The sequence below is a fragment of the Stegastes partitus genome, unplaced genomic scaffold (assembly GCF_000690725.1).
Source record: "Stegastes partitus isolate 25-593 unplaced genomic scaffold, Stegastes_partitus-1.0.2 Scaffold62, whole genome shotgun sequence".
In the NCBI taxonomy this organism is placed as follows: domain Eukaryota; kingdom Metazoa; phylum Chordata; class Actinopteri; family Pomacentridae; genus Stegastes; species Stegastes partitus.
Window position 1 is genome coordinate 61,883 of NW_007577793.1, and position 23,457 is coordinate 85,339.

Consider the following 23,457-nt stretch of genomic DNA (forward strand, 5'->3'; position numbering starts at 1 on the left):
TACAGCTGGTCCGCTTTTTAAGAGTGTGTTGTACCCACATCCCTCATAACACACACACACACACACACACACACACATTTGTGCAAGAGTTTTGGACCACAAGTCTTCTATATATAAGTTTAAGCTGTAACTCAATGTGATTATTAACACAGAATTGGTAAAAGTATTCTGCTACTTTTACAGCACAATTTCTTTCTTTGTTTTTCCTCATAAATGATAAAACAAGAATAAACACCACAGTTCCAATAGGGTCCTTGGTTGAACTCATTGGCTTTCTGTATTGTGCTTTGCTTCCTCAGGTCCCTGGACTGCTGGAGTGGGTGGTCTTACCTTTCGTACACACCTTAAATTTGTCCGGCACAAACTAAAGAAGGTGGTGATCAAAAGTTATTAAAACGTTCCATAAAAGTCTGACGGCATCAACATGGCGGACTGTAGAATTTTGCTGAAACATTATAAAATGCCATAAAACAGGACGTGCTGTGTAGCTGGCCTGTGCATGCAATTTGGTGAAAACCACCTTTCCTAAGTGCAATTTTTGAATTAAATGTTTTATTTCTTTTTTTTCTTTTTCCTTGCATGTTTTCCTAGCTGCGTCTACTCTTTCTTTGTTCCGTGCCTGCATCTATTCTTGTAATACTTCTGCTCTGACACATTGCTTTCTATTCATAAGAAAAATGAAGTTGATGGTATCTTTAGAAGAATGTTGTAAGAACCTGATGATTCTTTGCTTTAGTTTGTTTCTTTCACACACATTTGTGGTCATTTTTACACTCCCTCGTAGGTACACATTCCTAAAGAATACTAAAGGTATACAAAAGTCTGAAAGAAAGTACCTAGTAAAACTTAAAATGAAAAAAAATTGAAATGTGTAAGGTTTGTTTAGGTTTGGTAACACTGTAGATGGTTGTAAATACAGTTTGCGCAGTTTGCATAAAAATGCTTTGTGGTTTAAAGCAAGAACAATTCTTATCGCGGGTTTAGTATTTTCTAAATGGCAATAAAATAACAAGGACAGTAAGCAACCAAAAAGTAAAAATCATGTATTAGGAGGGCAAAATACTTTATTGTCAAGTTCATAATAATCATTTTAGAATCACACAACAACTTTTCCATATGTACAAGTTATTCACAAGTTAGCCTACGCACACATGCTAGTACTATGAACCACTACAGTTCTCAGTGGCATCTACAACTGTTGTAATGAAGACCAACTAGAGCTGCCTTCCTCTTTGTGTCATCATGCATGACAAACTGAATATCCAATCTTCTCCAAAAGCTAAAATAAATCTGCCTCTCACCAGTGATGTTTGCAACCCTGTGGTTAAAATGCTGATTTCAAAAATCCCAACATTAGTCAGCATCCGTTATTCGCATAAAGACATGTGATGTGTGATGTGGCTGCCTTATTGACGACTTTAGGTCAAATAATGTAATCACTAACTTTAGTCAGTGAGGTAAGTTTTCTTTTTTTTCTTTTTATCACAGCTTACTATCGTCTGCACATTCAAGACATGTCAGAGCAAAAACAGCATGTCAGTCCAGAGAACAGCCAACACATTTTACAGCAACTTAATAAATACTACACACTGAAGGTAGAACCAGGTAAATGTCCTGAAAAGTCACCTGTGAGGTGTAAATGGTGAGGAAGATGTTCATTAAGGTACAGGCTGCTGTCTGTATTAGACACATAGATGAAGTGTAGAAAATGAACAAGAAAATTATTGCTGTGGCAGGATGTCCTGATTTTATCGTGTGGCATCACCAAGATGTTAGAATTTAGGAAATAACAAGGGAAGTGAAACATGAAGTCACAACGTCAGCAAAATGTTCTCTAAAAAAAAGCAAAGATACCATTTTGCTTAATTACTTCAGCATCAGCAAACTGAAATCTATGTAACTGAGAATGTGTTTGGATGTGTTCTTGTTACCACATTTGTAGGCTTGTGTGTGTATGGCTCTGCTTGTCCACAGCGATATATATCAGAACACAAATGTCCCCAGATGGCATTGAGCTGTCGATCATTTAAACATATTTTGGTACTTTGTTGCATTTCCCCCTGTGCAATGTTTTGTTATAGTTATTGCTATAGTTCATGTCAGGATGTTTCTTCACTGGGTCATCGGTGGAGATGAGTTCTCAGAGGAAACATCAGTTGAAGGCTGGAGCACTGCTTGGTGGAAGTGTAGGAGTGTCGTCTCGAAATGCATCTGACTGGAGGTCTGCATAAAAAATGACAATGTTTATACTGACATATATTACTGCTGCACAATACAGTCTTCAACTTGTATTTTCAGTAGAAACCCCCATGTAGATCGAGTTCCAAACAGGTTTCTGACACGTGTAATGTAATAAGGTTAGATCACAGGATCCTTTTTTATCATCTCGCTTTTTTTTGTGAGTGAGTTTTTCAAAATAAAGCCAAAAAAGATTTAAAAATTCTACAAGGTATGTTGATTTTGTGTTTTCCCAGCTGATTGGTTTTGAAGATGTATATCCATCTGCCTTTTTTTCTGCCTTTTTTTTTTTTGGTATTGTTAATATTTTATTTTATTTTGGTATCTGTTTTCTGCTTCTTTGCACCAATGGACCAAGTCAAATTCCTGGTGATGTAAAAATTACTTGGCAATAAAACTGATTCTGATTCTGATTCTAAGCAGCCTAAAACATATGACACATTAAAACAGTACCAAATCTAGACGTGCTTGTTCATTTGGCAGATTTTTGTAATATATTACCAAAACTTTTCTAAGCTGTTGCTTGGATTTTGAAAGAGGCAGTTGGCATATTACAAGTGTATGTGGTTAATAAATCCCATTTATCCTAACTCTGTGTGTCTTTGCTAGTTATGTGGTGTGCAGAAGCCATGCAATAACAGTTTCTCAGCAGCATCCAGTCTGAGCAAAGCTGGATTATCAACTGGGATTAACAACTGGGCAAAAAAGGCAACTGCCCAGGAACTCCAGACCCTCAGATTATCTAGACCGTCATATTTATTTTCTGTCAACCAATTGATCATTTCAGCTCTTAAGTACTCATTGGTTTTAAGAAGCCTGAAGCGTTATTGAAAATGAGATATATATTGGGGGTTAATGGGGGCCCAAAATGCCAGACTTGTTTCTTGTATTTTACATCCACTCAGTTTCGTTAATTACATTTTTTCCTTTCTGTTTTTTTTTTCTTTTCTTAATTATTCAGCTTGAAAGTACAACATTAACTGTAACAAGTTCTTAATCCTCTCATCCTGTCTTATACAGGAACTCTGTATCAAAATCTTATTTTAAGACCTTTATGTTTTAGTTTATAGTTTTTTTTAATTTACTTTTAAACATGTACTGTTCCACTTGCGTCATTTTCAAGTCTGCAACAAACACTAAAATTAACCACCATGAATTGTTGTCAGTTGGTGTCAATGTCAAGCTGCTCTATTTTAGACAGTGAATCATATTTTAGATGGGCTGGGACTTGTCGCTACGGTAACAAAGAAAATGTGCACCTCGAGTTTGGAATTTGACTGTCCCATCTTGGTATTTTTATAAGTGGGCATGGCAAGGATCTGACTGAGATCCCAACACTATGCACATGATTACAGTAGCAACTTATTTCACTCTTAATGGGACCATAATTTACAAAGTGAACATCAAGCTGTACTGAAGAAGATTTCAAACTTTATGGATTAAAAATAAAATAACCAGAAAATTATCAGGAAAATGTTTACAAAAGTAATAAATGAAGGTAGAACAGGGGTCTTTCTCTCATTGCCTTTTGTACAATTTGACTATTTTTGCCACTAGGAGAGTTGCCCCCTGCAGGTCATTAGAAAGAATGCAAGTTTAATCCACTTTTGCATTGGCTTCACTTTTTAGAGGCTATGTCATCTTGTACATGAAGACTGTGCTTCTTACATGTGGTTAACAATCCAACTATGCCAAAATATAATGGTCCCACATGGGACATAAGCCCCAAGTGTCCTGCTTGAAAGTCCCTCCTCGAACTTACTGCACCACCATGTATGTTGAATGATTGAATGGTTCCCACTGTGTTCAAATATGAAGCCAAGGACATGTGAACAAGCATCTACAAGCATCATGTTGGGAGTTTGGAGTCAGAATGTGTTGATTATTTCTATGCATAATTATCTTACATAAATCCTCAGGAAAGGTCATATCATACAATCATATGATGCCACTATCAATTATTTTTATTATCATCTGAAAATTACTAATTGTAATAATAAATTGAATTTTTGGTGTTTAAACTAAAGAAATTATTGAAGTATATCCATCAACACTTGGCTTTATTTTTTGCTTATCTAGTGATCAAAATGTTTCCACATTCTTGTTCAAAAAGATGATCAAGACTGTCGCATTTATTTTCTGTAGATCAGGTTGCCGATTAATCAACTAATCATTTTGCGCTTGAGTACTGGTTGGTTTCCAGAAGCCTGAGGAATTGATTAAAACTAGGTTTATAATTGGGGTTAATTGAGGCCACAATATACCTTTTTGCCCGTAAGCCTCTTAGAAAGTTCATCTTGACATCAGTCTGTTCGTTCTTCATTCAGTCACACACAAGCACACATACACACTTTCCCACTCAAAGAGAAGCGCCATTAAACTGCTGATTCTGTGTGATGATTTTCTGTAGCTGTTGCTGTTTTTTTTTCCCACAAAAGATATTTTTGGAAACTGTAGAAACTGAAAGAAGCTACATCCTCTTATTTGGGGTGTTTTTAGACAGAAATTTGAACAACAACATGTTCTGCTAAACTGAAAGCATCCAAGCAGATAAATAAGATGTTTAAAACGGGTTATTTTTAAACCATACAGAGGATGTGTGTTAACATGTCCAACTCACCAATGAGTGTCAGTCCTTGCTGTGGGTTCAGTATAACTGACGTCTCCTCTTCCTCCTCCTCTTCTCCCCAATCTGCAATATTGGCTGGTGGGATGCACTGCTCCAAGAACAGGTCCTCCTCGTCTTCCTCCATGTCCATGTTCTCTGGAGGCCAGCGCAGCTCTCCGCTCTCCACCTCGCTCACCTCGGTGGGTTCCACAACGATGGAGGGTAGACGCTCCTTCTCGTGGTCGTGGTCCAGGCTGTTCAAAGAGGTCTCTGGGCCCAGGACCACCTCAACAGGGTCGGGGAAGATCTGGAAGAAAAGGGGGTTGAGAACTGAGCAGATACGTCGAAGTGAGAGAAAATTCTGTTTAGTAGAATGAGTTTAAATCACCCTCTAAGTTAGTTATGTTATATTAACCAGTACTCCCATGCACACCTTTAGCAATGTCTGGACCTTGGATTTTGTGTGCTTATTATGTGTTATTGTTTTTAATCCATATTTTTTATCAGTATTTCTGTCTTTCTGTTTAGCATTGTGTGACAAACCTGCTTTAACATAACATGGACAGCATATTATTGCATTTTATCTGAAACTTAAAATTTGGGTTGCTACACTTTAAAAAAAAAAGAATGATATGAGGGAGTTTGATCTGTGATGATGGAGCCTACCTGAAATGGCAATCTTTGTTCCTTTCTTTGCATGTCTTCACAGTCTGGATCTTGGCCACTCATCTCCTCCATTCCTCTGCACATGAAAAAAAAAGGGTGAGAACAAAGGAAACCCTGTCTTCTCTTTGAAAATCTGAAGCCTGGAAGAAGTCAGTTCATGTGTCTTTCCATGTGTAGAAACATTCTAAAAGTTAAAAATCCACTCAATGCAGTAAAACTCCAGGAATCCACATGTTTTGTAGAACTCTGGTGGCATTACGTTAGAGCCCTTTTACTTTACAAGGCCTGACTTTAAAACCCTCATTAAAATCCCTGCACCTTCATCCCTACAAATCTTACATGTCTGTCTGACTTGTTACAAGTCTGCAACAGCATTGAGGCCCATAGTTGGACATTCAGCGACTCTGGATGAAATCACATCATCCGGTTTTCTATGAAACAACATCATTGCCCCTGCATGCCCCACGGTCACAGCTGAATTACAGTAGGATCACAATATCCAACATGCCCGGCTTTTCATTGGTCAGAGATTTCCTGTCCTACATCTCGCTGGCCAAAGCTGGTCAGCCCATGTGAATTATGAGACCATGTGCAAGTGTGTGGGTCTCCTAATACACACAGACACACTGAAACACACTCATACTCCAGATTAGTGCACAGCTCAAAGGGTTTGATACCAAAATGGATTATGTAGTTTGGCACTCATCATATTTTATTTTCTGACAGAGAGCCTGACTGAACAAATGCCCTGTTTTGGCTTGCTCAACTCTTACGCAGAGCAGTGAACCTCAGCAGCCGAAGCCTGCTGTGATCATGGAGAAAAGCACTCATGGATAAAAACACCCAAGTTTCTGCTTTTCTGTTTTTACAAGAAATCATATTCCCATGACCTTTATCAGACTACTGTATGTCCGGCCCACAGCCTGCGGTGTGAAGTCACTTGTTTCAGTTACCAGCACAAGTCTGTGTCCATATCCAACTTCAATCTGTTTATGGTCTCCAGAAAAGCCGAGGAGGGGATTAAGAAGGACTGGGGATCTGACTGAATCCTCTTTTTATCCCTCTCTCCTGCTCCTTCTCTCTTTTTCTCACTGTGTCTCAGTGTCTGTACTCTCTGCATCAGTGCCAATCAGGTTTGGGTTTTTTTTGCCTGGTGTAATGACACAATCTGCTAAATCTTGCTCACTCTTTAATGAAATTTCAGCTGAAAGGCAGATCTAATCTCCAGTCTTTCTGTTTTTAGACCATGTTTTGGGGTACTTTTTGGTACTTGCTAAGAACAGCACCAGTCATATATCGCATCCATCTAAGAACAACTGTTTCAAAAACAGATAATTTGGTAGAGAACGAAAGGATGCTGTCATGGAAAAGATGTAAATATACAGCCTCTTCTTTTCAAGTTGCCTAGTAGTGGATTTAGAGACACACAGACAACATGTGAAACGTTAAAGCATGGCCAGAAGTTATACTTAGGTTGAATCCTAATGATTTTGGTGATCCACTTAAAGCAACGCTGTGCAAAAATACATCCTCACAGAGGGTGGACAAGATTTTTATCCCAAGATACAAAGTCTTACCCATTCACGGTGCATTCTTTGTGTTTTTTTTGTCTGCTACAACAGAGACCATCTATGAGCCAATGTAAGTGTCTGAGAGTATGAAAGGTAATTCCAGTGAACTGCAGATCAAGCTGAGTTCGTGGTATGTTGGAGGTCACAGGTCAGATGCCCTCTGGCTTTCAGCAGCAAAGATGGTCTAAAAATATCTCCAAATTGTTTTAAAATACAAAACAGCTTGTGTCTGTGACTGTGCATTTGTGGTCACTCTGAATATAGGAAGAATGTGTGGTTTCAAGCTTGAGAATTTCATCTGCATCAGTGAGTTTCTCTTCTCCTCTGTGTCTTCTCCCCCTGCTCCAACCCTCTCTTGAATCAAATTGATCTGAATTGATTTCGGCAGATTTTTTTCCTCCAGACTGACGTCATGTGACAGATTTCAGGCTTGTCATCCCTAACAACATGCCTAAGTTCATTGTATAATATGACAAATGAAGAAACACTAAGCCAGTTTGCACAACCGCCAAAATGAGGACGCCCTGTTCTCGTCTAAATAGGATCAGCTTTGGGGGTGATGCTATCATTTTTGACCCACTTGTGAATGTGCACAGCCCTACAATTCAATTTCTGATATTATGCTGTTGACAACTGTGTCACGCTAAGCTGTTTGTACGCCACCTGGGATGGAAACTTTCAGCAGCTATTATGATGAAGAAGCTTAACCTCCATGTAATCCCTCTCATATACACTCGCTCTGAACACCTGCACGTTTCAGCTCAGTCAACAATCAGTCATTGTTTTCACTGTGTACACTGCATTTGACTGATGCCACAAATATGTTTTACCGCTGCAGATTTCTGTAATGACCGTAGGCTACAAGATCAGTGACATAACTCAATTTAGATGTCTCCTTGTGTCAAAGCAACACCTGAGTTCTCAAGAAGGTAAAGATTAGTGTCATTGGAAAGAGGAAACCGTGGTTGATAAAGAGCCATCACGTGTGACTTTTGTGATAAGAACTAAGGAGAAAATTAAGTGGTAAAGATTTGGTTTCCTCTTTCCATCACAGACACGTCTTGCAAGTCATTTTCTGAAAACAGATTCTTCTTTTGTATTTAGCTATTTGCTTGTTCATTTAGAAACAACTGACGGTATACATGACCAGTAAACTGACCAGAAACACAATGTTTCTTTGCAACATGTGGTTCTGCAATGCATGAAACCAGACTGAAGAAACTCTGAGGAAGCATTGCAGCTATCCGTTATTGGTTTCCTGTTTGCTGTTTTTCACCACTGTATTTGGATTGTCCCATGATTTAAAGGATTTTATAGGTCACAACAAGAACCTTTCACCTCCTAAGGCCTTGAGAACATTTAAAACTTTAAAAAAACAGCACTTTTCACATCTTATAGTTTGTTTTTGTTTTTATCTTTGTTTTTCCTCTCTTTCTCTAGCCCTTGCATGCTTCCTTGTACAGAAGACTCTTCATCTAAATCCGTTAACACACACTCACACCTACACTTGTGCTTAGTCGTTGTGTAAATATAACATCTGGTAAAGTCTAAATAGTTAGTGTGCTATTTTTTTTTACCTTTGTTCCCTTTATTGTCTTATGTCCTGTCTGCATCAACGTTGAAAGTTTTCTTCTTACTCGGTTGGCTTCACTGCATAATCTTTCCTTAAAAAGAAACCTCAAACCCAGAGATAAAAAAAAATCTATATAAATACATCTACACCTCATAAGGTAATAAATCTACTGAACTGAATTGTTTTGCTTCTGTTTCATTCCATTTATGTAGTCCTGTCAAAAGGATGATTTAGCATCTATAAAACTTCTACAGTACATTCCACAAATCGTTCTTCCTGTTAGGAGTGTGGATAACAAACCACATAAAAATAAAAAAATAAGCTTTTTTTTTTTTTTCTTTTCCCCTTTTGTGTATAGTATACATTGAGGGAAATAACCAGCAGCCTTTGCAACTACTGTTTCCAATGTTAAGAATGAACTTTCACTCATGACATTGCAACATGGATGACAAGTTCTTGAAGTTCTTTTGCAAAATACAAATTTAGACATCCAGAATTTTATCACTGGGTAAACTCCGAGAGTGAACTCTACAGGACATCTACTCAAAGGATGTTGTGTCGAAAATGAATTTGTCAACTACAACTACATCTTCCTGTTTTGACGGAGAGTCTTCCAGCATAACCCACTGTGTGACTTTGCATGAAGTTATCTTCATGTCCTCTGATGAGTTGAGCTCAGAGAAAAAGTCATGAGGATCATGAAGGAGGACATAAGGATTTAGTCCAGTAAATGCTTTAGTTTTTGCTGATGTGATACACACTCACGCACACAAACTTCATCTCTTACCCCTCAGTGGCTGTCAGACATATGTCTTCTCCATCTTGGCACAGTTCCACAGTGGTGAAGCTTGGCTCCTCCACGGCGAGTACGGGTGACACAAGCGGGAGTGCAGGAGGAGGTGAGCAGCTGCCACAGCATTCCCCCTCTGCAGGGCCCTCACTCAGGTTTGTGGCCTCCAGGGCGAAGCCTGGATGGGGGGAGGGTTAAACACCCTCAGGAGGATCTCAGGAGTCTTGCAGGTGATCAGGCGGTGGATGTGTGCCTGGCCTCCTTTATCAGCCAGGACAACACTCCGTCTCACTTGTCCAAATTAGTGCCGAGTCCCTCTACTTGCCTACAGCCTGCATTCGCTCCCTTGTCTCCCCTATCCAACTTCCTTCCTCATGTCTCTCTCAATATCCCTCCCTGTCCTAGCCCACCCCACTGCCAGGCTTTGGAGAGGAGCAGGATTAGCGTCTCTTTCGATTACAGAGGCTGGAAGGGTGACGTCAGCCGGGCTTGACAGTCCCCTCTGATGAGTTGGCACACTGGGTCGCTGGTGCATCTGTAAAGAAACACAGAAAGGGCACACAGATGGCACACAGTTTCACTGTTGATGGACACTAAATCAACCCAAGAGGAGTACAACTGCTCAAAAGATGAACATGGAGAAGTTTTGCACTTTTTATTACGATGATTCATTCTATCTCGTTCATCCTGTCTGTTTGTCAATCATCATCTCTCTCTCTCTCTCTCTCTCTCTCTCTCTCTCTCTCTCTCTCTCTGTTTCCGACTATGTGTGTGCTGTTGCTCCATCAGTGGATTTAGATTTGGACGATTCATGGAATTAGCCCAGGGATCAAGGGCTCAGAGTGGGGGGGATATATATAACAGGCAGCAACTATTGCTAAACAGACAGTACTGCTAGCAGCAGTGTGTAATCCCCTCTGTAGGCTAAGTCTATAGGCTGTATGTGGAACAAGGTAGGGAAGGAGCCAGTGCAACATGAAAGGCATCCTTCCTCTACAGAACCGAAAAACTATTAGGGCAGCTAACATGTAATCTCTTGTTTTCACAGTTGAGAACATCTGTCTGTAATCAGCCAGTTCTGCATGATCAGGACAATACTTCTCTTTCACAACTGAAGTGTTAGAAATATCTGACTGTTTCTATTACTTCAATTCAGTTGCTCAAGGAAATTTCGGAGTTGCTGCCTTGTTACCTTGAGAAATTTTGCAATGTTTGACCTCTTAACAGCCACCAGGTCACATAGACATATGACTGTTTAAACATCTGTGAGTATGGACATGCTACACATGGTTAGATTTTAGAAAGTGGGAAATGTTATCTGACATCATATATGGATTTTTGCCCTTACAGTTATTTCCATGTAAACCTTTCTATTCAGCTAATCAAGCAGAAATTCCATCAGTAGGAATGGATGTTAAGAGGCTAAAATGAAACATGGACTGATACAGTAATATCATGGTATTAAGTTGTAGAAAATTATTATTATTATTATTATTTTAAGAATACATAATGACTGTTTTTCATGCAAATTACAGTTGGTTTAATGTATTGCCGTGACTTGTAGGAACAGAACAGGTATGCTGAATCACATTTACAGTGACTCCATTCCATTCAAGTCTTTCAATTAAGCTACGATTGTACTTGGGCACAAAAGGGGTCGGTGCTGATTCTCACAGATTCTGAGAAATTAGTAAATTTAAATCCCTTGCATATTAGTGCACTAACATTTACCTGAGCCATGCCTGTGAGACAGTGTGCCTGTATGCACTATACCAAAACTGTGAAACTGAAGCAGCTAAACATAGAACAGAAACTGTGATTCTTCCTCCTTTGATATGTCGTAGTGTCTGTGCAGGGATTATTTTTATGAAAATATGAAACTTTCATCAGCAGAGATGAGTTTTTAGGGGTTAAGTCAATGGCCTGAGAGGGACTTTAGGAGGATGGCAAGACAACATAAGCGACAGGTCTTGTTTACCACAAACATTTTTACTGGGCCCAGCAATAAAAACGCAGGTGTAACTTATAAATTCCAGCTCCTGCTAATAGGCCATCATGTTCAATACTTGGAGCATTGATACTGTACTGTAAAGCACTTTGTACCTGGTTTAGAAAAGCACTATAGAAATATTATCTATACACCACTTAATCCTCACTAGGGTTGCAGGGGGGCTGAAGCTTATCCCAGTTGACTCAGGCCGAAGGTAGGGGACACCCTTGACAGGTCACCAGTCTATCACAGGGCTACACAGAGAGACAGACAAGCACACTCACATTCACACCTACAGACATTTTAGAATCACCAGTTAACCTCAGCATGTTTTTGGGGGGGGTTTTTTTGTTTTTTTTTAATAGATTCTTTTTTTGGTGCATTCCTATATTCTGCTCCTGCACATCACAGTGTATTTGTAAAACCTGCTACACAATTGTAATTGTAATATACTGTGCAAAAGCGCTTCAGATGTTTCTGTTAGATGGATGTTCTTATCCATCCATTAGGGAGGCATCTGATCAGTCGCAAATTCATTCAGAAATCCAATGCTTGCCACCACAGTCATAAGGAACTATCTTCAGCAACAACAAAAAAAAGAGTCCTTTGGATCCTAAGGTTTTATCTTATCTCACCTTGCAGAGACAACTGTGAGCTGCTGCTGCCTGCAGCTGAATTAGCAAATGATGAGGCAACAGCTAGTGGACAGACAGGTAAAGGCAGCTCAACAAGACAGGCTGTGTACACTGCATGTAGTTGTAGTGTGTAATTTCCTGAACCCAGAAAGGAGGGTGATGTTTCACATGATGGCAGATGTACGGCATTGAGACCTGTGTTCAGATGTTCCACACATTCACTTCTAAGACACAGATATCTTTAGGTTTTGTTTTGGTTTTTGTTGTTACTTTACAAATGCTTTCAAGCTTTATACATCTTTTTACACACCAAATTGTTGGTTGTAGTTTAAAAGCATGAATATGAACTATAAAAACAAAGCAAGAATGACATTTTTAAAAAGTATTTGAAAAAACACACTTTACTGCTAAAACAGTGTGTTTTCCCATTAATCATCATAGAGCCTGTCTTCAAACAAAAAAGTGGTTATGCTGATGCACCAAAACCCACGAGTTACTGTAATATACAATATACATAAACTGTTGCCCATAAAGTTGGAATAAATATTTTTTACCTCTTCTCATGAAATGATTGTGACAATGCGATTTATTCTTGATAAAGTGTGTATCTTCAAAAAACTTTTTTGATATCAAAATATGCATACAATAAATGTCAAAGTAAAAAATTAAACCACAATTAACTTTTGCAAACTGTGTATTTAGATGTGTATAAATAGAAATAAAAAGAGGAATGAGTCTGAAAACAAAATTATTCCAACTTTATGGGCAACAGTGTACATATACATGAGAGCCCGTACCAAACAGGTTTTTCCCCATGGCTGTGAGGAGACTGCTGCAGGAATCATGACACTTCCGGTTTATGGACTCATTCTAACAAATGCTCTTTTGCACTTTTGATAGAGTATTTATTTTATTGCCATGTTATTATTTCTATCACCTTTGAACTTTTTTTTTCTTAGACTGTGACCATATTAGCTGCTACAAAGATGATGCCAAACAAAATTTCAATGTATTTTTGTACAATGACAATAAAGCTTCTTCTTCTTCTTCTTCTGTATACAATACACTATTTCATTTTTCATATTGACAAATATTTTAGATAGCCTAAAGAAAGTACAGTAAAAAAGTCCTAAAATTCACTGTGTGATTACAATGACAGCAGAATTCAACAAAAATATAGCGTGCATTTATATTTGCACAGGCCAGAACAAAAAAATTCATCATTCTGATGGTTAATCTGCTTCATGTCACCACTACAGGAAGAGTAGTTGCTTTCACAGCAAGCTAACTATCACTCACAGCATCCCATATCCCTCTGGTGTGCTAAAACCTGTAGCCATGCTGGAGACTCCTCAGTTTTGACACAGGCATCTTCACCTGCCCTTGGCTTCACTGTATTGCACAAATCTTCCAGATAAGTGCAGCCAAGTGACGAGTATAAGCAGTAGAATGCAACTGTCTGAAGGAGACACATTTTAGGTTAATTCATGGGGTAATAATTAACATGAGATCTTCACAACAGAAGACAATGATACCAGCTTTGTTGGCTTTTATTTAGGGTATAGAGACATTGTCAACATGTCCTTATACCACATGTAGTCATTGCAACAAAATAGATGAGATAGAGAAATTGTATTTGCTTCTGAAATGTGTTTACAAAGTGGTGTGACGATGCATTAATAATAATTAGGGTCCGAGCACTGAAAATGCAAGGAACCTATTGGATTCCTCTGATTCTTAAAATTATTTTCCAGACAAAACAAATGCTTTTTATTGGGCCTAGACATGCTCAAAAGCTCACCAAAACTTACACACACATCCAAACTGGTGACAAATTTGATATTTTAGGGGACTTGGGTATGTAGTTGGCAAAATGGCTCCATAGCACCCTGTAGAAAATTTTGATTTAGTCCTGCCGGAAGTATATTTCGCCTAGACCTACAAAACTTGTTAGTCTTATGGATCACGTTGGGACGCACAAAGGGTCCAGAAGCCCAGACCCTAAACTCAACAGGAAGTCTGCTATTTTGAATAAATAACGAGATTTTTGGCAATTTTTGTTCATTTTTATCCATTTTCAAAATCTATCTCCTCCTTGGTATAAAGTCCCACAGACATCAAATTTGGCCAGAACATACAACGGGGCTTGATGATTAAAAATTAGCAAAACACTCTGCAAAAGTTCAAGGGCTTGGAAATGGTGGCCCCAGGAATTTTGACGATTCGCCTTAAAGCAGGAAGTGTTTCCTAATTGGCCTGCATGAGCTCTGATCTGTCTGAAAGTTTACATGTTTGATCCCAGTCCCAGGCAGAGCACATTTCCACCACACCCTGCCACGCTCGCTGCCCCGACGGGCAAGCGTCGATGACCAGTCCATCGCTGCTTGCAGCGTTAATTTACTGTGTAACTGATCTGACAACAACAAGGCAAAGAGACAAAAGAATGTAAGAGATAAATTCTTACACAGTCGCTGATGTTTTTAGCTGTAATTTCTGTATGTTTACTTTTCTACTTGCAATTTTGAAATCATGGGTTTTTGAAGAGATATCATGTTTATGAATTTACTCACAGCAGTTTGGTATGTATCAGTGTATCACAGACTCTGGGACTCAAGGGAAATACAACTTTCACACAAAATGATTGTCATATATCTGTTTTTTTCATGGTGCATGTTGTCAGTATATACACAGTACGTAACTTGCACAACATCTCTTGAACCATTTTCCATGTGGCCTGGTTCTTGTATGTATTCTCCACCACAAGCCACCACAACCTCATTGGTTTGCATTCTGTAGGCTTGTAAATGGCACTTATATAGCACTTTTATTCAAAGCGCTTTCCACATTGTAAAGTGCTTTAAATAAAAGCACTGTATAAGTGCCGTTTACAAGCCTGCAGAATGCAAACCAATCAGCTGATGAACTTTATGCTTTTTATGACAGAAAACCAGCAATGCCTGTTTTTGAACACCTGCTTTTTTCTAGGTTAGTGTAGGCTATTTAGAAACACTGAAAATAATACTGGGGGGGGAAAAAACTTTTAAAAAATGCAACCATGTCGTGCAGCTGTCACTCTGTTGAGTTGTGAGCCAGCACTAATACCACTCCCTGCATTCCTCATTGCGGAAATTTTTCAATTTCAAACTCACTGCAATATTTAATTTATGTTGTTACCTAAAATTTCTTTAAAAACTGCATGAAAAGCAGTCAGTCTGGCTTGGAAAGTTGTGAAAGAAACTGTTTATCTTTAGAATCTGAATCTTTGCACAATCTTTAACATGTTGCACCATTACGTGACACTAAACCGTGACACACAAACCAGATAAACAACTTGTTTCTTCCTTTTTTTAGCTGATGGTTAAAAAAAAAAAAAAAAATGCACAACACTTCTGCAGCAGCCAAGTGCCTAAATTTATCCACACAACATCTCAGTTGATTTATAGGTCAATCTCAACATAAAATCTCTGTTAGCAGAGGATATTGATGATGAGAAGCTTCACTGTGTTTTATTTAAGACAAAGCTTTTGCTATTTTACATCGGACTTATGGTTGTTTCAACGGCTACACTTATGTCAATTGTCTGAAATTAAATACAATTTTAAGCATGAATTATTAAACTGATACAATAAAATTGTCTGTATTTTAGCATAATGTTGATATACATTGTCCTGCAAAACTAGAACATGTGACTGGTTCAATAGGTGCAGTTTCATGTAAAGTTAGGGCACAAAATGTGGTGTTAGCTGAAAATTGCTCTTTGGTGTTTTAATGAAAGATGGTCTGCTGTGTTGCCCTGCTGTCATTGTCATACGGTTATACAGTGCAGGTTGTTCATATATATAGTTCGCTAACATTTGTTTTATTATAGCTGTTCAATACCTTTTTTTCATTTGAACTTTAACCTCAGATTTCAATCTCCCGTTATATCACAATTTAGACATGAATGACCTTTAATTTTAAAAACCAAACATTTACACAAAGACCTTATTTAAGTAAAAATCTTTCTTGTGATTTAATACTTTGTTTTTTTTTTTTATTTAATGCTTTGGAGGGGATACTTTCAAGTTGAACGAACAGGTTTTACAAGCAAACCAGATGGACAGCTTCAGTCTGTGTCTGTACTTGTCTTTGTGACATTTGTGGCATTCTCCTGCAGGAGTAGGTAAGAAGTTCTTTGTTCCATTGTTAAATGTGTTTTTGTTTTTTTTTTAATGCCAGAATAACCACAAATATTTGTGAAGAATGTGCAAACTATACTTCAAAGACTTTGCATCAGAGTGTAATTGTTTTTGCATTGATTAGAATAATGCAGAACAATGCAGGTAAAGGTACATTATTTGGTGTAAACGTGTACTCATGTAATTTTGTATATTACATTTGTCATGTTTATCGAGTCTACAGCATCACTGCTTACAGACATTATTAAAACTACCAAATTATTGCACCTTTTTTTTTTTTTTTTTTTTTTTTTTTTAAATGTAGTTAACAGACTTGCACAACGGCATCCGAAGCTGAAGTCATGGCTTATGTCCCAGGACGTGGAGACAGCTCTCCTCCATCAGGTAACAGACAAACTCCACTGTGATTCTCCATAACATTGTTTGCCAACATTTTACTGACATGCTTTTTAAAAAGGAAAGAGGCTGACACACTGTACATTATGAATAATGCCAACGGGTGCTTTCATCGTTCACTGTACTGCAATCTACGATAAGGAACTCTGTAAAATGAACAGCTGTCATTACTGAAAAGAATCATTTGTCACTATGCTACATCAGCTCCCACCTCATTCTGCCTCTTAACAGGAAACATACTTGAAAATGTGTAAGGGATGAATAATAATGCAATAATGTGGTATATTTGCAAAATTTCGGCTATTGATGCTTAAACTTTGGTTGCAGAATTCATTTAACGGTGGTTATTTGAATAGTGTTCCATTAACAATGTTGAGATTTGAATAAGTGTAAAACATTTTCAATTGTTGTGCCCGGCTAGTGAGTAATAGCAAAATGAATTGTACTAATCAGTTTGTAACACAAAGTGAAATGCCTTGAAGGATTTTGCAGTTTAGTTTGTAATCGAGGAGGAAGAAAGAAATCACGCTGGAGAGTAATGTGCATTTTCAAGAAATGAAATTTAATATTCATCCCTGTTTCCACATCATTAATGTTCATATAACCCTTTACGGTACACAAAGAATTGACAGTGAAATCATGAATATTTTCTCAGCTTGTTGCGACAAACACAAAAAAAGCTCTTTACTCTAATTATCATGGTGTCCTCCACTCTAGGCACTGTAGCCTTCACAGCCAAGCTAGACATTGATGACAGCTACCCCTGTCACTCTGGAGTCCTCAAGTTTCGCATTGTGCTGGTCAACGAGGGAGGTGGCTACAATCCTGAAACAGGCATCTTCAACTGCCCCGTGGATGGTCTCTATTACTTCACTGTGCATGCGTCTGTGTATGGCCGTGGACAGTGTGCTATATACAAGAATGGAGAGATAGTGGCAAGTTTGTACCACACCTCTTTGCCTGACAAATGTAGCCAAGTGGCCAGTACCAGCAGCGTGGTCAAACTGTCTAAAGATGATGATGTCTGGGTGAATATCATGGGTCCAGGCAAAAATGATATCTTTGCAACTGAAGATAATGACACTGTATTTACTGGGTTTCGCTTGGGTTAATGACAGTCAGTCTCATGAACCCATCAGCGTACATCAAATGACATGATTATTATTTTAGGTTAGGTAATAATGTATTGGTTTCAATCGGTGTGCTTTTGTTGGGTTTCCATGGTGTTTCCATGATAAATGTGAAACTATGTATGTTGCTTTCTGACAGAATAAAACAAATAAAAAATTAAAACCTCCTATTTTTGCATCAATAATAATAACTTTGTATTTGCAGCATGCCAAATATAATAAGTTGATGTACAACGGAAGTAATGCTCAGAATTAAGTGCGCGTCAGTGTTTGTTCTGTCCTCTGTCTATTCTCTTTGTTTGCACTATTTCTTATATTTATATGTACATTTTTTACTTTTTTCTCTCGTATATGTGTATCTCTGCTGCTACCAACAACGTGAATTTCTCCACTCTGAGATAAACAAAGGCATATCTTATCTTATCTTATCTGTCCTCCAACCGCTGGGAGGCGCTGTCATACAATCTATCACTTCCGTGATCGTTCACGCAGCCGCAGCTGGTCTGTTTTCAAACGGACGGGAGCTTTAGCGCCGGTACAAAGTAAGTGAGAACAACGTTTCTTGTATTTGTCAGTTTTGTCTTCAACAAATATCTTTTCCAATGGATTTGGATGGCGGAACCTACGAGCCAGGATTTGTTGGGATACGGTTTTGTCAAGAATGGTGAGTCTTTGGCCGTATACAGGTTAGATACGTTAACCTAGCTTGCTAGCTGCGTGTTAAAGATAAGTTACACACATGTTATCGTAACGCTGTCTTACTAAATAATTACTTAAACAATATTTAAACCCAATTAAACATGTCCACTTTGTTTTTCCAGTAATAACATGTTATATCCTAAAGAAGACAAGGAGAACCGCATCCTGCTCTATGCTGTAAGTATCAAGTTGTAAGTTAGCCGCAGTTTGTGTCCCTCTTCTGTCAGCGAGCATGTATTCAGGTCACAACATTTAACTGAGGGGTGCACTATCCAAACAGGTTAATGTGTTAGCGAGGTGTGTCCGATGTCCAGCTCTGATAACTAATTAAACTATTTGAAATCATATCTTTGTATACCCAAGTTAAGTTTTATAAGTGTTATTAAAATGGCTAAATGCAACACTACACTGTTGCTTCCTCTGGTAAGCACAGATCTGTGAAGTCTCTTCCCACCTAACCGCTAACAGAACATAGATTGGAAGTTTGATTTGTCAATTGGTGTTTATGAAAGCGGTTGTTTAATCATTAAATGTATTTTCACTTTGATATGGCCAAAACTAAAGTGATTTCCAGGAATCCTTTATTATGGGACATTGTCTTAATCTCTAAAATTTAAAGTTCAAAAGCTCTAATGTGCAGCTCTCATACAACATTGACAGTGCACTGAATGGTAAAATGTATATTCATTTATACACAATTTTCTACCAGCCTCTATGGCCTCATTTGCAATAACAGTGCTTTTTGTCAAAATACATATTTCTTAATAGGTCATCATTATAGCTGCCTGTTTCTCTTGGCTGAAGTAGGAGGCATGGCATATGTTCATTGTGTGCATTAGAACCGTCAAATGATGAATCAGACGCCTTCTTTTATGGGGACACAGCGTAGAAAACCTGATAAAGAATATCTGGGTTGACAAAGAAGCGAAAGTGCACCATCACAATACCCATCTGTGATTTGGGATTTAGGTTTTGTTGAACAAGCTAATGCAAAATAAATTAAACACTAGTTATGTCCAACTTGATTCATTCTCCACCCCTGTGGTTTTTAAGTTAATTTGCTGGTAATGTCTGAACCATGAGGTATATCTGCAATCTTCCAAAAACATCTACAGAACATGAAAAATCAATGAATCCTTTGAAGGATGAAAATGATTAGAAATGACAGTGTTGAAATCATAAAGAGCAATTTAGCCCATGTGTTGATATGAGTCAATTAGAAGAATTAGCTTGTAGTTTACATAAAGTGCAAAGAGTGTGAGTGATTGCAAAGATGGATTTCAAAATGCATTCAAAACTTGCCTGTTGTTACATTGATGTACCATGTGCCCATGGACAGGGTAAAACCTCATGTGATAATTGTTTTTGTTAAATCTTTTAGACGTGAGAAAAAAGCATGTGGGTTGGTTGTTGTGACAGGTAGATAGTGTGTTAACAATTTAACTGTGTGTCTGTAATAATTTTGCTAAATACCCTGCTTTTTTTTAAATCAAAATGTGTCTTTGACTTTATTCCAACCTACAGTGCAGGAACTGTGACTACCAGCAAGAGGCAGACAACAGCTGCATCTATGTCAATAAGATCACCCACGAGGTTGAGTAAGTAATCACAGAGCCACATAAACTTTAATGATGTTTATCTCCTGAAATTGCCTATTAAGTTCTTATGCTGTTTCTGAGAGATGCTAAGATTGAAAAGTGGCCGATGGTAAGCCTCGTCTGGTGCAGTGCTATATGCCAGTTTTACAGTGGTTTGCCGCTGCTTGTATTTTATTGACCCACTATTGCAGGAACTGCTTCATATTGGTTAGCCACTCCTGGCTGGTGATCAAACTGTCACATGAATACCACCTAATACAAGATATGTACATTTGATCCAAATGACTTAACTTTATGATAAGCACTGTCATGAGTGTATACTTTTGCTGCTACCTTTATTGACAATATAGTAGGGCTGGTCCAAATAGCAATTTCTGGTCTCCGGATATTCGGCCCATTTAATGACTAATATCCGGTCCGACCGGGAGTGGGTGGGTGGGTGTAGAGGCTGGTGGCGGGCGAATATTCGGATATCAAAATTGCTATCCAGATACCACCACAACGACCGAATATTCGGATATTAGAATATTCGAATCCAGCCCTACAGTATAGTGCAAGAAAATGCGCTTTAAACTATTGTGGTCCTCCCTGTTGCTTAGCTCCATGCTCTTGTAGCGTTTGGATGTAAAGATGTAAAGCAATTTCTAATATGCTTGTCAATAGAGCAGGTGCTTATATTTGAGTTAGCTTCAGCTAACATAGCTGTGCTAAGCCTAGCTACCTTGTCAGATTGTTTAATTAATGAGAATTAATCGGCTAAACAGTTGCACTCTATGAGTTGCACATGTGTTTAAATTTCTAGAATGCCACTGTACATTTGATAATAAAGATTAGAAACATTTTATTTTATTATTTACCACAAATGCTTCTAATGAGCCCGCAACCAGTCTCATTCTATGTCTCACTCAACTCTAGATCCTGCAGCATACTGTTTATCAATGTAGTTATACACTGATACGAGCCATTTCTCTATGAGGGATAATAGGGGCACAAGACTTGATCAAATACAAGCATTGACAATCATGTACACAATTTCTTTCTGATCAGATGTTTAAAAAATATGTATCTGCTGTAACTGTAAAATGACCAGAAAAGTGTATTGCTCATTATTCAAGCTAATTTTTGTATATCATATTTTTAATCCTGTCAAAAATATAAACAATAAATATACTTGTCATGAAGTTAGATCATTGGCTTTAAATGTGTATATCACGTATTAGATGTTACTGACAAGACGGTCTGATCACCAGCCAAGAGTAGCCAATTAATATCAAACGACTCCCGCCACTGGAAATAATTGTGTTTCAATAGAGCACAAGCAATATACCACTCCAGAATGGGCATACACCACTGAACCTGGAGTAGCATACCACCGCCCACTTGTCGATCTCAGTTCTCTCTCTGTTGTTTTGACTGCACATTAATCCCCATATTATTATGTAAACAGCTTGCAAGTCAACCACTACAGCACTTTTTATAACAACCAAATGGTCATTGACATGTAAAATTAAATGCATTATGTATGCTTTTTCCTAAAATAATACTGACATTTAATAGAACTCCCAAAAATCAGCCTCCATATTTAAACATGCACGTTCAAACTGTGTAAACTAAACTTTCTACACTTTGTGGAAAGCATTTGCAATACTTCACAATTTGTATTGCCCACAATACTAGAATATTAGCGTGCATATGTATGCATTGTCAGTCATTTAAGGACAAAGATCATTAATAAGCCCTCAACCATTTTACTTTAATTTTTCTCCAGTGAACTGACACAAATCATCGCTGATGTATCTCAGGATCCAACACTGCCAAGAACAGAGGACCACCCCTGTCCCAAGTAAGTTTAATCATATGATGTTGACTTCACTTATTATCTATGCACACGCCCAATTGTTGTTTTTATTTATAAACTCTTTATGTGTGTGTATTTTTGAGCAGCGTTTATTTAGTGATTGTGATTTTAAAACTATTTCCTAAAATTGTGCTTGCACGTGTCTCTTCTCAGATGCGGTCACAAGGAGGCAGTGTTCTTCCAGTCTCACAGTATGAAGGCTGAGGTATGTGTGTGAAGATTCTCAGTCATCCAGGTCATGGTTACTCTCATAGATTAATCGTAGCAATTGGACTCGCTTGAGGAATGTACAGATTTTGGCCAGGGAGGACAGATGGTTGGAGAGAGGGGTGAAAGAATCCATCTATGTCAAACTGGAAAGACCAGTTCAAGACCTCAACAGAGGTGGAGGTCTGAGGCATCACCTCTCACCTGTTTACAATTCAGTCCTAAGATCTCTCTCCAGGAAGATGAAACCACATTCACACCTAGTCACAAAAGATCCTAACGAACCCCAATGTGGCAGGGGGAGCACTAACGACCCACATAACGAGGGGGAAGAGCAACAAACCCCCAACTGAAACCAAAACTCAGGTGTTAATGACTCCTTTAGGATTTAAGTATCTGGAACTCCCAAGTAGTCAGTCAGAACTGATGAAGCCTCTTGAATGAGAGGTGAAACGTCTTCAAGGAACTTAAGCAAGTCCAGTTGCTTCAATTAATCTATTAGAGTAAGGCTGAGGTAATGATTGTTGTTAATAAAATACTGCATATGTGGCCTTTAGTCTTAAATTGTCTTCCAATTAATACTTTTATTAATCTATTTACAAGGTTCTGTGGTCAGCATAAAACCATAATAGAACACTAACAGTGGTGTACAATATTATGAAATGAAACCATTTTTGGCCCAAATGAAAAAAAGCGAAGCTGCTACAACCTGGTTTTATGAAAACTACACTCAACAGAAACGTCAAAAGCAGAGATGAAAACTATCCCTCACACACAGCTGTCAGCATCAGTGAAGAAATGTCCTAACAGTTGATTTAATTGACAATCTGCAACTGTTTGATAATTCATTTATTGTTTTAGTATTTATCTGTAAAAACTTCTACATATCCTGAGACTCAGACTTTTCAGAAGGCAGGATTTGCTGTTTTGTCGTGTTTAATATTAAACCAACCATGTTTGATGTATGGCCTGTTAGTAAAACACAATAAGTCACTTAAATACTTCACTTGGATTGTACAAAGTTGGGACTCCTTTTCTCGTTATCTGTTTGACATTTTATACAGTTGTGACTGACAGTGATAAAGCAAATACATTGTCGTTGCCTCCCTATTGCAGACATGTTGTGTTCAGATTGAAGAATTAATTACTTAAGGAAAGCTACAAATCCAATGTTTTGTGTCTCATGTTGTGTTCTGTTTTGCACAGGATGCTATGCGACTATACTACGTGTGCACGGCTCCTCACTGTGGACACCGGTGGACAGAGTAAAAGCTGGTGATGATTAAAAGCTAAATAAATAAAAGAGTTCTAGCATTTGCA

The 23,457-nt window shown here is 38.2% G+C and overlaps 2 protein-coding genes across 2 annotated transcripts; both read left to right on the forward strand.

The window, feature by feature from the left end:
• Positions 1 to 16,575: 16,575 nt before the first annotated feature.
• LOC103353115 (complement C1q tumor necrosis factor-related protein 5-like) lies at positions 16,576 to 17,932 on the forward strand. The gene is made up of 2 exons (XM_008275903.1): positions 16,576 to 16,633; positions 17,363 to 17,932. Exons 1-2 carry the CDS (start codon positions 16,591 to 16,593, stop codon positions 17,755 to 17,757), a joined length of 438 nt encoding a protein of 145 aa, XP_008274125.1. The 5' UTR covers positions 16,576 to 16,590; the 3' UTR covers positions 17,758 to 17,932.
• A 332-nt stretch (positions 17,933 to 18,264) lies between these two features.
• polr2i (RNA polymerase II subunit I) lies at positions 18,265 to 23,457 on the forward strand. The gene is made up of 6 exons (XM_008275904.1): positions 18,265 to 18,439; positions 18,597 to 18,651; positions 19,999 to 20,072; positions 21,841 to 21,915; positions 22,084 to 22,135; positions 23,344 to 23,457. The coding sequence occupies exons 1-6, from the start codon at positions 18,378 to 18,380 to the stop codon at positions 23,404 to 23,406; spliced, it is 381 nt and encodes a 126-aa protein (XP_008274126.1). The 5' UTR covers positions 18,265 to 18,377; the 3' UTR covers positions 23,407 to 23,457.

Excerpts from the sequence above, each read along its gene's own strand:
- LOC103353115 (XM_008275903.1), top strand. The coding sequence starts at position 16,591 with ATGGCTTATGTCCCAGGACGTGGAGACAGCTCTCCTCCATCAG. Across the intron at positions 16,634-17,362 it reads AGACAGCTCTCCTCCATCAG|GCACTGTAGCCTTCACAGCC; the intron begins GTAACAGACAAA and ends CCTCCACTCTAG.
- polr2i (XM_008275904.1), top strand. The coding sequence starts at position 18,378 with ATGGATTTGGATGGCGGAACCTACGAGCCAGGATTTGTTGGGATACGG. Across the intron at positions 18,440-18,596 it reads ATACGGTTTTGTCAAGAATG|TAATAACATGTTATATCCTA; the intron begins GTGAGTCTTTGG and ends TTGTTTTTCCAG. Across the intron at positions 20,073-21,840 it reads AAGATCACCCACGAGGTTGA|TGAACTGACACAAATCATCG; the intron begins GTAAGTAATCAC and ends ATTTTTCTCCAG.